The sequence below is a fragment of the Varanus komodoensis genome, unplaced genomic scaffold (genome assembly GCF_004798865.1).
Source record: "Varanus komodoensis strain SLA01 unplaced genomic scaffold, ASM479886v1 scaffold27, whole genome shotgun sequence".
In the NCBI taxonomy this organism is placed as follows: domain Eukaryota; kingdom Metazoa; phylum Chordata; class Lepidosauria; order Squamata; family Varanidae; genus Varanus; species Varanus komodoensis.
The window spans coordinates 6,594,555-6,607,128 of NW_025335701.1; the positions used below are offsets into that span (position 1 = coordinate 6,594,555).

Below are 12,574 nucleotides of genomic sequence, written 5' to 3' on the forward strand. Positions count from 1 at the left end.
GAAATAAAGGAGCACTCCAACTTTTCCCTAATCTGTTACTGTTTTTATTAAGACATGGTGCTGGGCCCAATTGTCTTTAACATCCTGGCAAGGAAAGAAATAGATTTTCTAACTCATAGCCAGTAATCAGTTGAACAATTTGAAAGTCGTTATTATGAATTTGAAATAGTAATTATGAGGCAGAGTTCTCATTTTTGTACAGAGCATGGTATACTTGAAGCCTGTTTTAAAAAAGGTGTTCTTTCCAGCCCTATCCTCTTTTCATTCAGAAGTTTCGTTACTCAACTAGGCTTACTCTCACTTGTGTTGGGAAAAACTGATTTGCATTTTGAATACCTCAGTAATTAAATGCAAGTTTGAATGTTTTCAGATTCAGAAGATTTGGATTCCTTTGAAGAGACTGACGGCAGTCTCTTCAAAAGTAGTTTGTGCATTTCAACATGTAGAGTAACTTTACGAAAAGTCTATTAGAAATCTTAGGATAAATATCCCTTAATTTCTAGTTTATTTTTTTCAAAGATTGCATCAGAGATTGAAAAAGTCAACAACCAGTGGCATAAACAGGAGCCTACATTTCTTATTTTGCAGTATTTGTGTACATATTTTAATTTAGTAATTATTGTTTGGGGGGATTATACTTGATCATTTCCATGTTCGATCAGGTTTTTAAACCAATTTCATTAGGTCCTAAGTGGCTCTGTGCAAATGTAAGAGAATAGAGATCAGCTCTGAATGGTAAAGAAGGTTGTCTTTCTTTGTGTTATTAATACCAAAGCTATTAAGTCAGAAAGGGGTTCAGCTGAAATTTCCTAGAATGTCCTGGCTCTGGCCAGTGACAACAATCTCAAAGTTAAGTGTGTCATTTGTTTCAGTCCTACTTACCAAACATTTCCCCCCAGATAACTACACATATAGGGACAAAAAGCTTTGGACTGCTTACCAGATGACTAGAGAAGAAGGTAAGAATTCATAGTTCTGTAAATACGTAACTAGATGGAATCCCCATTTCTGTATTGCTGAATACAGTGCCTTGCTGAGGGTAGACTTTGGAGGTTTCTTGCAGAGCCTGAGAATGGTGCTCTCAATTTGGGAAACCTCAATCTGGACCTTGTGTCATGGGCAGAGCACTACCTGCTAAAATTCAGACTGATAGCAACTTTTTCCCAGTGCAAGGCTAGGGGACCTATTAAAGTGGTTCTTCCACAGAGACTAATGGTCTCTGGGGTGACAGTCTGAGTTGGGAATACTCTTTTGCAGTGGTTCCAATCATAGTTGGAGGGCCTCCTCCAGAAGGCAGTGCGTGGGGAATATTGCTCAACCCTGCAGATTCTCCAGCATGGAGTTCTTCAGGGATGTGTTCTGTCCCCCACGCAACAACTGCAAGGGGCCATTCTGCGCTTTGGAGAGTGCTGTCATGTGTATGCTGACGGCACACCGCTCTGCTTCTTTTGCATCTTCAGCAGGTGTGGCAAACTGGCACTGTTGCCTGGCTGCAGCAGTGGGCCAAGCAAAGGCTAACAAACTGAAGCTCAGCCAAGGCGGGACTGAGATGCTGTTAGTGGGTGGCTCCTCTGAGCAATTGAAATTGATGCAGTTGGTGTTGTCACTGCTTGATGTGCAGAAGGTAACTCAGCACTGATATTTTAATCTGAGAGCACATGGCTCAGGAACTGCGCACAGATAGATGCCATTCAGCTATTCACAGTACTGTGTGTGACTTCTGAAGGCAGTGCATTGCTCCAGGCATGTCACAGTGTAGCTGATAAATACACAACCAGTAAGTGCTCGTTTCTTTTGTTTGCTGAATGTTTGTGCCACAGTCAAGATATTTTGCAGCTTCACTGTGCGAAGTATCTTGACTGCATCAAGTAGTAACAATGTCAATTAAATCTATTTCAGTTCTAGACTGTCACACAATAAAAGGTGAAAGACTCAAAGAAGTGTGAATAGTTCTGCAAAGCATGCTATATTTATATGCATTTCCTCAAATTTTCATTTATTATAATAGAATGTGTGCCCTACAGAATGTGTGCTCTTTAACTTGTGGTTGGCTGTATTAAGCACTTGTGGTTGTACAGAATTACTTAGTTATTGAGAATTAGAAGTATCTAATTCATATCTTAACTTCAAGTTACTTTGATATTAAATGAAAGAAAGATTAAAGGATTTGAGTGATAAAATTACCCTTGTACCATGTTCCATAGACTTATTTTGCTTATCCTTACAAATATACTGTAAAATAATTATATCAACCATCTTAGCTGGCAACTTGATGGAAAATCCTCAAATCTTTATTTACAGACATGTGACACTTTTGTAAATCTCAAATTATTAAAATTCTGTGTCACCTTAAGTTTACAGTTCAAGGTATATATTCTTCCCTTCTGAAGTAAATATTTTTTATGAAAGTTAGATACATACAAGGGCATCAGTATAAAACTACTATCCCATCTTTTACCTAAACTGAAACAAGCCGCACAGGTTATATCTGGAATGAATCATAATTTGATAGGATTTATTTTATTGACAGGTGATGAGAATTACATTTTTGACTTGGTGGATTTCAAAAAGAAAGTTAAAATGAGTCTTCAGTCAACTCTGAAAAATGTAAGAATAAGCAATGAAAATGCCTGTATTTCTCTAAGGATTTTACTTATTTTCCTACCATATTACAGTGATGTGAATATAAAGTGATTTGAAATGCCAAGAGTAAAAAATTCTGTCTTCTGCCCAATTTAGTAATGATCTTCCTCTTCTGAACTGCATTTGGGGTGGGGGGCAAAGGAAACTTGTAAAAAGACATGCAGTCCTCATATTGGGGAAGGCTTCATGCTCTCACAAGCTGCAGAAGTAGTGTTTTGCAGTCTTTGTAATGCATTTCTAGGAAATAGCCATGTCTTTCCTCAGAGTCTTTTAAGTATGGAGTCCTTGTTGCTTTGGAGGTCTAACTGTACCAGCTGCACTGTAATGTAAACTTTTCAGGTAACGGTCAGCTTTAAAGAATATGAAGACAATGCAGTATGGATTCGAATTGCCTGGGGAACCCAGTACACAAAACCAAACCAATACAAGCCCACCTATGTTGTCTACCACTCACAGACGCCTTATGTTTTTATATCCAAATCTAAGAACAGGAGCTGCTTACCACTGCTTTTTCAGGTAAATCCACCTGCCCTTTTAAAGATGAATGTTCTGTCATCTTGAAGCTAATTCAGTTAGCATCAAGTATGAATGAATGATCAACAGCAGAAGTTCATTTCTTCGATCTGCAGAATTATTTGATCTTAAGAATTTAAATATCTTAAATGTGAAATTACTATTGCATTTCAACGTCATTTAAAAATTGCTTCCATTTTCATTTCAAGGCCCTGTTGATTGCAGCCAGTTACAATGACATCCATGAGACAGACCTCCGAAGCCATCACTTAGATTCCCTCAAAGATATTTTACTTAAGCGCCGCAGCCAGGTGAGGGCTACTTCACTACTCCGTTTTAAGACAAATCTTGGGGGGGTTTGTTTTAGGCCTGGCTCTAAACTTCCCATCAGGTGGAGAGATCTTTTGAGAGATCATCAGTACTACCAAACTTTCAGTAAAGTAAACTTAACACTGGGCAGAATTAGTTTCTCACTAGATGCCTCCCTGTAGGAACATCACTTTATTCCTGGCAAGACTGAGAACAAAGACAATAGAGAGGGTGCATATAGGGATATTGAAGGCAGGGGTAGCCAAGCCCTTTGTGCTGTACACAAACTGGAATTCCACAAGTTGGAATAACCGGAACTGGAATGCAAAGGGAGGTGTATGTAATCAATACATACTCCTGTGACTAGTCAATGTAGCTTCCTGTTGCTCTTAAAGAAAGGAGGATATGTTTTCAAATATTTCCTAAAATAACCTTAGGGGTACTGGAAATGTTTGTTTCTAGCAGTCACTCGTTACAGATAAAAATACAAAGTTAATGTACTGATGTTCTTTTTTCCTCCCTTCTTTCCCAGAACTTTCAAACTCGTGACCCACAACCTCTAAAAGAAAAGAACAGCGCTCTGGAAAATGGTATCTATAACTAGCATGCTATATATAACTTTAAATCAAAATAGTTTGTTTAATTATTAAGGTCATCGCAGAAGATAAATAGACCTCACTCATTTCACAGTTGTCTTAACTGGCCTGTTTAAAGCCTCTGTATCTGCATACAGCACGAGACATGCTTCAAGCAACACCTAATAGGTTTGCTTTACTTGTGTTGGAAGTTAGGCTTCCCCCTTTGCACTTTCAGAACTGCAGACCGTTTTTGGCGAAAGCTCTTCACTTTCCAGTGTACATCCAGTAATGGATCACCAGCAAAAAGGCTCTGAGCATGCACCCAAACCAGAAACTACTTCCAAGAACCCTCCTTTTGATTAACCTTGGACCCCTTCCCTCTGGGAGGGCTACATGCTGCCCCTCAGGTTGGCTAGCCCTTCTCACCTGACACTGCACCATGGGGTCAAGGGTGGTACCTGGCTCCTGGGGCTCCTTCCCATGCCCCCTCCCAGCAGTTGCAGGCTCTGGCTATTCTCAGGGTCCACCTGAACACCTGGAAAAGGTGGCCTCTAGACAAGCCCTTCCACCTCTTCCATCTCAATATCTGGAGGTGCTCATTCCTAGGGGCCATCCTCCACCTGAAGAGTGAGGCTTGCTGGCCCTGAAATGCACACCAAGAACAACTGCCTCTTTCTTTCCCAACAACCAGCTTCTATCTCACAGCTGAAAGCTAATGCAGCAGGACCCCCATGTCCACACGGATCGGTTCCAAGCCCCCCAGGGGATGTCTGAAACTGCTGATAATAGCGAACACTATATTATACTTACTATATGCATTTCTTTTTCACAATTTTGTTCATTCTTGCCTCAGCATATGAGTTTTTCTGTCCCTATTAAATCAAGAATTTTTACTTACAGGAAGTACTTTATAACATCTCTTTGGCACTTTACATCACTTTATGACTTTACTTTCAGGCCAGGGTCAACAATGGTTAACTGAAAATGTGGTAACTGTGCCAGAAGATATAGGGGTCCTGCTGTAGTTTTCTCTGTTCTAATATGATTATTCAGTAAAAGGATTGGAAGGCTACAGTGAAACTCAGAATTCAACATATGTTAAAAACACTGGGATGAGCATGATGTTTATCTCTGTGTTTTACCATGGCCCCTGTGTCTTTGGAAGTCTCATTTCTGAATGTCACTTTGAAAAACTAAAACATTTAATATGTTACGTGGTTTCACATGGTTCTGTATTTTGAAGTAGATCCAAGGATAATTCAGGAAGATAAACATAAAAAGGAAAGAATTCAGCAAATTAATTCAGAAGCCTTTGGTGATGGTTCTCAACCAAAATTGGAGTTTGCACAGTACAAGGTAAACTTTAGATTTATAACATGGTAGAATAAAAGATATACATATAGTCTTGAAAATGTATTCATTGTGATTTTTCTAGGGCTGCAACATTTGGTCAATTACTTAAGTTATAAACACTACACCAACTGAAAAGGAACCTCCCCTCATATGAATTAAAAAACATGCTGGGTGTAGTCCTACTAATTGTGCTCTTGGTGATCAGCATCCCCCAGACTCAAAATTGCCTGATTATCCATTGCGGGAGGGCAGGGGCAGCAGCAGCATTCGCCTCTCCTTGCTGCAGATTTTGTTAGGCGTTTCAGTCCATCTAGCAAGGGCACTTTGATGGAAGGAGGAGGGAGGCCGAGGACAAATCGTATCCTGGCCTCTCTAGTTTCTTTCTGCCCCACCCAGTGGCACGCTCCCTTCTGCTCTGGAGGCCACTTTTCCTTTCCAAATGTGGAAGTAGCTGGCCCAGTGGGAGGGGTGAGTCTCTGACTCTCCGTTCCAAGACTAGCACTGTGTCCAGCCTCAGAAGAGGGATTCTAAACAATCCTGCTCCTCCTGGGGATGCTTATGCAGGAGTCATAGGGCTGTTCTCAGTTCTTTCACGAGAATTTACATGAGCCAGATAACAAGCACCATCTTAGAAAATATATTCTCCATTCTCTCTGAAATAGGAAAAATGTCTTTTTGTTTCATTTTTATTGTATTTCTGCCCTGCCTTTTTCCTGTAAGGAACCGTGGCAGCTTACGCAATGCTCTTCCATTTCTCCATTTTATTCTCACCCTGATAAGAAAGTTAGGCTGAGAGCTGGTGACTGGTCCAAAGCCAGCCAATGAGTTCATGACTGAGTAGGAACTGGAACCTGGATCTCCCAAATTTTAATTCAGGACTCCAACCTCTATACCACACTGTCTAAGATCATGCTGGCTCCAAAATGTTTGAAAAGGAATACGGATATATTTTTATCCATATGCAAGTAGTAGTTCAGCCAATGAATAATGCAACCTCCCACATGTTTACTCAGAACTTAGTCCTTCTGTGTTAAGTGTGACTTGCTGCAACGTAAGTATACATTAGATTTTCGCTTACAACTCATATGTATGACTAAGCGTACAATCATGGGCATGTTTAGACAGAAAGTCATACAAGTTCTGGCATCCCTGGAGCAGCCATGCCAGTTTCTTTAGTTGACTCAGCCCTATATTTGTCAATGTGTAGTTCTCATTGTGCTTGTGAAGGAATATTTATTTGCTTCTCAGTGTTGCATGAGTTGCTCATAATTACACATTTTTTCAATATTCTTGGGATTCAGTTTCCAACCCCAGGCACATTTCTTCCATTTTTTAATTAAAGGAAGTATTCCCACACATACAATTGGAATTTTTGACTGCATACAGTTCATTTGTCTGCATATGGAATGATGAAATTCCATACATATTACAAATGTTGAACCATGGTCATGGAATTTAAAGTCTCAATCAAAAAACTACAATCAAAAAACAATGATGGTCTAGGGCTGAAGTCATTCCTATACTTAAAACCCTCACTGTAACTGTAACAATAATGAAAAGGTAAATTAGACTATGAAATTAGTTACAAAAACAGTGGCTTCAGCAGCTCTTTTTCCCCTTGCGAATGAGCAGACATTAGTCCTAATTGCCCATCTACCACAGGGGGCACCCCTTGCCTTTCTTGGGTATGCATTTTTTGGTACTCGTCTTTTATATAATGGCAGTAATGACATTTAGAAAGTATGAATGAAGCATTAATAATATCGAAATGACATGTTTCTTTTAAACTCTATTGTATAGATTACTTTTGTTGTGTCAAAAATAGAGGCAAATATTGTTTCAGCATCCCATTCAAACGTTATTTTAATTGTTAATATTATTTATTTATTTTATTCTTTGGCCAGGGTGACTTAATTTATACTGTTAAATAAATAACATAATATAAAACAATATAATTTATGATTGTGAGCCGCCCTGAGGCTTTGGCGAATGGGGCGGTGTAGAAGTTCCCTAAATAAATAAACAAACAAACAAACAAATTCTTATCTATGTATGTGCATGCAGACCACTATGACCACCACCAAAGTTCCCTAAATTAATTAATTAATTAATTAATTCTTATCTATGTATGTGCATGCAGACCACTATGACCACCACCAACATAAAATCTAGCCAAAATACCAGACATGCATTCTCCCTCCCTCCCTCCTTTAGGGACAGCAAACTTCGTCATTTTCAACTTCAGCCATGCCTTACTTGAGCATCTATTAATGTTTTGCCTGATCTGAAATGAATTATTTTACTAGCAAATGACTGTTGATATATAGAGATTATTATATAGTGAAAAACCAGGTGTTTTGAAAAGAGGCTGTAAATTTTGGGGAAGCTGACAAGGGTTATTTACATATTTGAAAATAAAGAATATGCTTTAAAGGACTTTTGAAAAGAGGGTGTGGCAGAAAGTATCTCATGAATTCCTAAAACAAAGAATCAGTCAGCACATTTAATAATCCCATATGCAGAGTATAGCAATGCCTTCTCCAAAAATCCAAAGATCAGTCATTTTAGGTCTTATACCTGTAAAAATGATTTGCTTTTATACTGTGGGAAACATTTGACTAGCGTGAATTGTTTTGGCTTACAGCTTGAAACAACGTTGAAAAGTGAACAAGAAAAAGTACTCTTGAATACAGAGCCATTTAGATGTATGATCAAGTTTTCTAGTCCTCATCTTTTGGAAGCGCTGAAGTCCCTAGCGCCTGCTGGTAAGTGTTCCTTTGGTGGCCAAGCCAAAGCGCAAGCACGTAAGCAATTCATGTATTGTGGTATATTCTGTAAATGTATCTCTGGGAAGCTGCTTGTAAAAGCAAAGGTTCCCTGTTCAACGGCAATCATTTTAACAGCTCCACTGCAAAAACTCTTTATAAACTCCCTGGTCGAATCTAGCATTAGTTGTGTGTAAAAGTTGACTGGTTGAAATCTATGGAATATAAATTTGTCAGAACGTATCTGTCCCGTTAATTTCAAAGTATGCCCATCTGAATCCAACTCATCTTTTATAAAGAGTTCCAGCAACAGCTGCTAATCAGGCTACAGCATAGACTTTTTTGCATTGGTCAGCACCAATTTTTGCTCCAAGTGTCAAACTTTGAACTGAGCAATACTGATTCCGTTTCTTATTTAATACTGGGATAAGCCAAGATGCACGTAAAGGATTCCTAATTCACTGATTGGGGAGCTCCCCTTTGGGCACTTCAGCTACTTGCTACCACTCAAGGGCCCATTCCCAGCGTCTTGCACGAGAGGGAGCAGCTGAATGGAGAATTCTTTCAGGGCATGTTGCTTGTCATATGAGACAGTGTTAAAGAATCTTGTGTCAATACTTGCAGAAATATTGGGTCCTCTGAGCAGGAAAGACCACAGGCTGTTTTAGGAGGGGCAGATGAGGTGCCTTCTGGGGCTGAATGTGATTTATGGGCCTCTAGTACTTTCATGTGGTAATCTTGCTTTGATGGAAATCATGTACAGCTCTTGTCTAGCCAGTTTGAAAAGGATACTAATACTCAGCTGCAGAGCCAGAAAAAAAAATGTTGACTTCAGAGGTCTAGAGCTTCTTGTAGAAACATAATGGTAGTAGCTCAGAATAAAATGCATATATATGTACTAGAAGAATAGCAGTGGTGGTATGCAGGAGCAAAAATTACAATTTTGCAACATGTAACAGACAAGTGTCACCAAACATTTGATTTAATCTTTGGTTATACCACTGGTCTAAAAAGACTATACAGAAATAATATAGAGAATTTATTCTAATTGTCTTTTCTCCTACTTTTAGGGATGGCAGATGCTCCCCTTTCACCATTACTTACCTGTATCACTCAAAAAGCTAGGAACTATTTCAAAATCAAAGAAAGAAAAGGTGTACTTTCACAGAACCTTGCAGGCCAATGACTTTTTCTTAATAGACTGAAGAACAAATAGCTATATATATCTCCCAATAGCTTAACTGTTTTATTCTGCTAAAGAAAAACTACATGGAATCTACTCTTCTAAGCTTCCCACAGTTGTCAAATTAGCATCCCGGCATGTGTGACACATTGACAAGACTACGGCTCTGCTTCCTATACAGTGACTAGCTATCTCGTCCTTGTTGCTCATCCATAACAGCAGCACTTCTCTGTGCCAAGCCATATGATGAAGCTTTCCAAAACTAAGTGTACAATACCTTGGCCTCCTTCGGAGTTGGCGGCCAGACCGCAACATCTGAGCCCTTGCTGCACGCCCCTTGCAGGAAGAATCCCTCTGGCTGCCTTTGCATCAGGCCGCAGTGTACATTGCGAAGGGAGAAAAGGATGGGCCTGGACATGTAGAAGAGGCTGGGCCTACCTACGTATGAGGTTCCCCAGCCGCCTTTCCTTACCCTCCCTGGTATTTCATCTAAAAACTGGGAATGGCCATCCAGATAAAGCGTGCAGGCGCATGGGGGCAGCAGAGCTTGCTGCTGCCAGGCCGCTCTCAGCTCACTGAATGCCTCCATGACTCGGGAGGCTTATGTGTATCTAGGCTGCAAGAGAGAGGCAGAGGCAGCAGGACTAAGCCTGAAGTCACCAAGATCGTCTTCAGGGTGTTTGACAGATGGTTTCACTAGAATCCTCAGAATCTTAAAATGGTATTAAATAAACTTGACGGCCACAATGTTCAATTGATTTTAAACGTTTTAGCTAATTGCTATTAACTTACATTGCTAACCAATGTAAGTTAAAGCTGAGGCTCGCTGACAAAATAAAGCTGATAATTGTCTATTTTTTCACATGCGTAAATAACAAAGAAATTACAATTTAATACCCATTTCCCTGATTGAGCACACTGCAAAAGTATGAACATGTACTTGGCACCACTACCGTGACTCTGTATGTTTTAAAGCAGAAGTGTGTGTGTATCTTTGGTAAAACAGAATCTGTTTTCCAAAGAAGGCTGGAAGAAAACATACTTTGGAGAATGAAAAATTTACTTGTATTTAACAGCATGCCTAGTAACTATAGGCAACGAGGAATTTCATTCAGATAAATAAGCATACTGGTGGAAGATGGATAGCCCTCTTCCCCCAGGTTTCTGTGCAGGCTACAGAGAAATATCCCTCCTCTGCCACCCAACCTCATAAAGTTTTGCTGTTTTTACTTAGTCTCCTTGGAGGATGATAGCATACATTTTCATGCTGCCCCTAGAGGAGGCTTTACCTCCATCACAGGCAGCATTGAAATTCAGTTTGTAAAAAAGTGTAAGGTAAATAAATTTACAGAATTATTTATCTTAAATGCAGGGAAACTGGCACTTTACATTTAAAAGGAAAATGCTGACACCAACTATTCCATAATTGAATAATCTGTTAATGTAATCTTATTTTAGATTTGTTCTTTTTGTTCTTGTACACATTCCTCAGATGAATTATATGTAAGTTAACATGAAATGAATCAAATACATTTTCTTTCCAGTTGTAGTCCCATTTGATCAGTGTATCAAATGACACTGACCAAGCAGGCTGCAGAAAGTTGGAGCAGGCAGTTAAGCTTAGATGTTTTACCTGCATTGATGTTTTTAACTAGTTTTTTAATGTAAAAATGTGTATTTAAAATTTTATTGAATTATTATTTTAAGTCCATGACATAAAATCAAATGGGTAGTTATCCTTTGCAGTGGGGATTTTTCATGGATGACTTTGGCACTATATTGCTGGAAAGAAAGCAAGCTTCAAATAGTTTGCTTGACTTGTGTAGCTTACATCTGTAAATACAAATAAATATTTGATAACTAATTATTGTGATTCATTTCATTTTTATCCTGCCCTTCCAAGAAACTCAGGACAGCATACAGGATTCTCCCTACTTCCCCCCTTCAGCCGAATCTATCCTCACCGTATAACACAGGTTATGCTGACCTATCCCAAGGGCACCTGAGTTTTGTAGTGCAATCCTATGTATGTCTACTTAACAGTTAAGCCCCACTGAGTTCACTAGGAATTAATACCTGGTAAACATTACAGGATTGCAGCCTAGCCAGAAAAATGTGGGTGCGACTCTCAGCATCCCTCCAGCCAGCTGACATGGGGGGAGGGGGGGCAGCTGGAATTCTAGAGCGTTCTCTAAACATGCATTGGATTGCACCCTGTGTTGCACAAGTATGAGCCTAATAAAATATGAGCGCCTTCTGGCACCACAAAAATGAACATGTATTATGGCATAGATTTCTGTGGGTCAGAGATACATGACATGTATCTTTTATTGACAAGCGTATGTGGGTGTTGTGGGGGAAACTAAAGTCAGGTGGAAATTAATTACCATTTAAAGTGCCATAACACTTCCTTCTCTTTGCTGTGAGTTCTATCCTCTGGAAATGGGATATAACAAAATATGGTACTGTTAAGGAAATAAACTGCCAGTAAACTAGCTCTTGTGTGCATGTGAACACAAAACACCACCTTGAGTCCCGTTAGAATCAGATTTATGGAGATCTGGCTCCAAGTCATGTCAACGTAGCCTTATTTTGCTGGTCTGATTTTATTCCTATCCTGGTTTTTTGTGTACTCATATCCCACTTTTGTGCCAAAACATGGCATACAAAGTGGCTAAATCCAGATAAAAATATTAAAACATAAAGCTGTATGACCAAGTGAGGTTTTCTTACCTGTAAAATGGCATTACTGAAATATCTCAGGATAACTGTATAAACAAATTCCAAATTATAGCGGGCACTTAGTAATACACTAATTTTTTTGGAACAGATGAGACATTTCATTTAGGACAGGATATAATTGTCTTAAATAAAATTTGGAAAGTTTACAACTCTGTGAGTACTTCATCATAAACCTGTAATTTAGGCCACTATTAGTCCTACTTCACAGAGGGAAAAACCTGAAAATGCGACCTTGTCCATATTCCCAACCCTGGACAACATAAATTAAATATGTATGCATGAAAAGGAATGTTAATTGCAAGGGAAAAATTGGATGGCACCTTTGCAACTAGCGGAGAAAGTGCTCTTTTACACAACTGAGAGCCAGAGTGATGCAGTGGTGAAGAGCATGAGGCTGGGCCTCCAGCAACCTGGGTTCAAGTCCCCACCTGGCCACGGAGCCCCCTGGGTGCCTTTCGGCCAGTCACTGATCCTCAGCCCAGCCTACC

The 12,574-nt window shown here is 39.5% G+C and overlaps 1 protein-coding gene across 1 annotated transcript in view; it reads left to right on the forward strand.

Annotated features, from left to right (window-relative positions):
• Positions 1-11,302, forward strand: part of CENPN (centromere protein N) — a 16,605-nt gene extending 5,303 nt beyond the window's left edge. The window contains exons 4-11 of the mRNA XM_044434078.1: positions 900-959; positions 2,531-2,607; positions 2,983-3,159; positions 3,366-3,467; positions 3,998-4,055; positions 5,287-5,399; positions 8,041-8,161; positions 9,232-11,302. Of these exons, the coding sequence (XP_044290013.1) occupies positions 900-959; positions 2,531-2,607; positions 2,983-3,159; positions 3,366-3,467; positions 3,998-4,055; positions 5,287-5,399; positions 8,041-8,161; positions 9,232-9,347 (824 nt within the window). The 3' untranslated portion in view covers positions 9,348-11,302. The remainder of the gene's footprint in view (positions 1-899; positions 960-2,530; positions 2,608-2,982; positions 3,160-3,365; positions 3,468-3,997; positions 4,056-5,286; positions 5,400-8,040; positions 8,162-9,231) is intronic.
• The last annotated feature ends 1,272 nt before the right edge of the window (positions 11,303-12,574 follow it).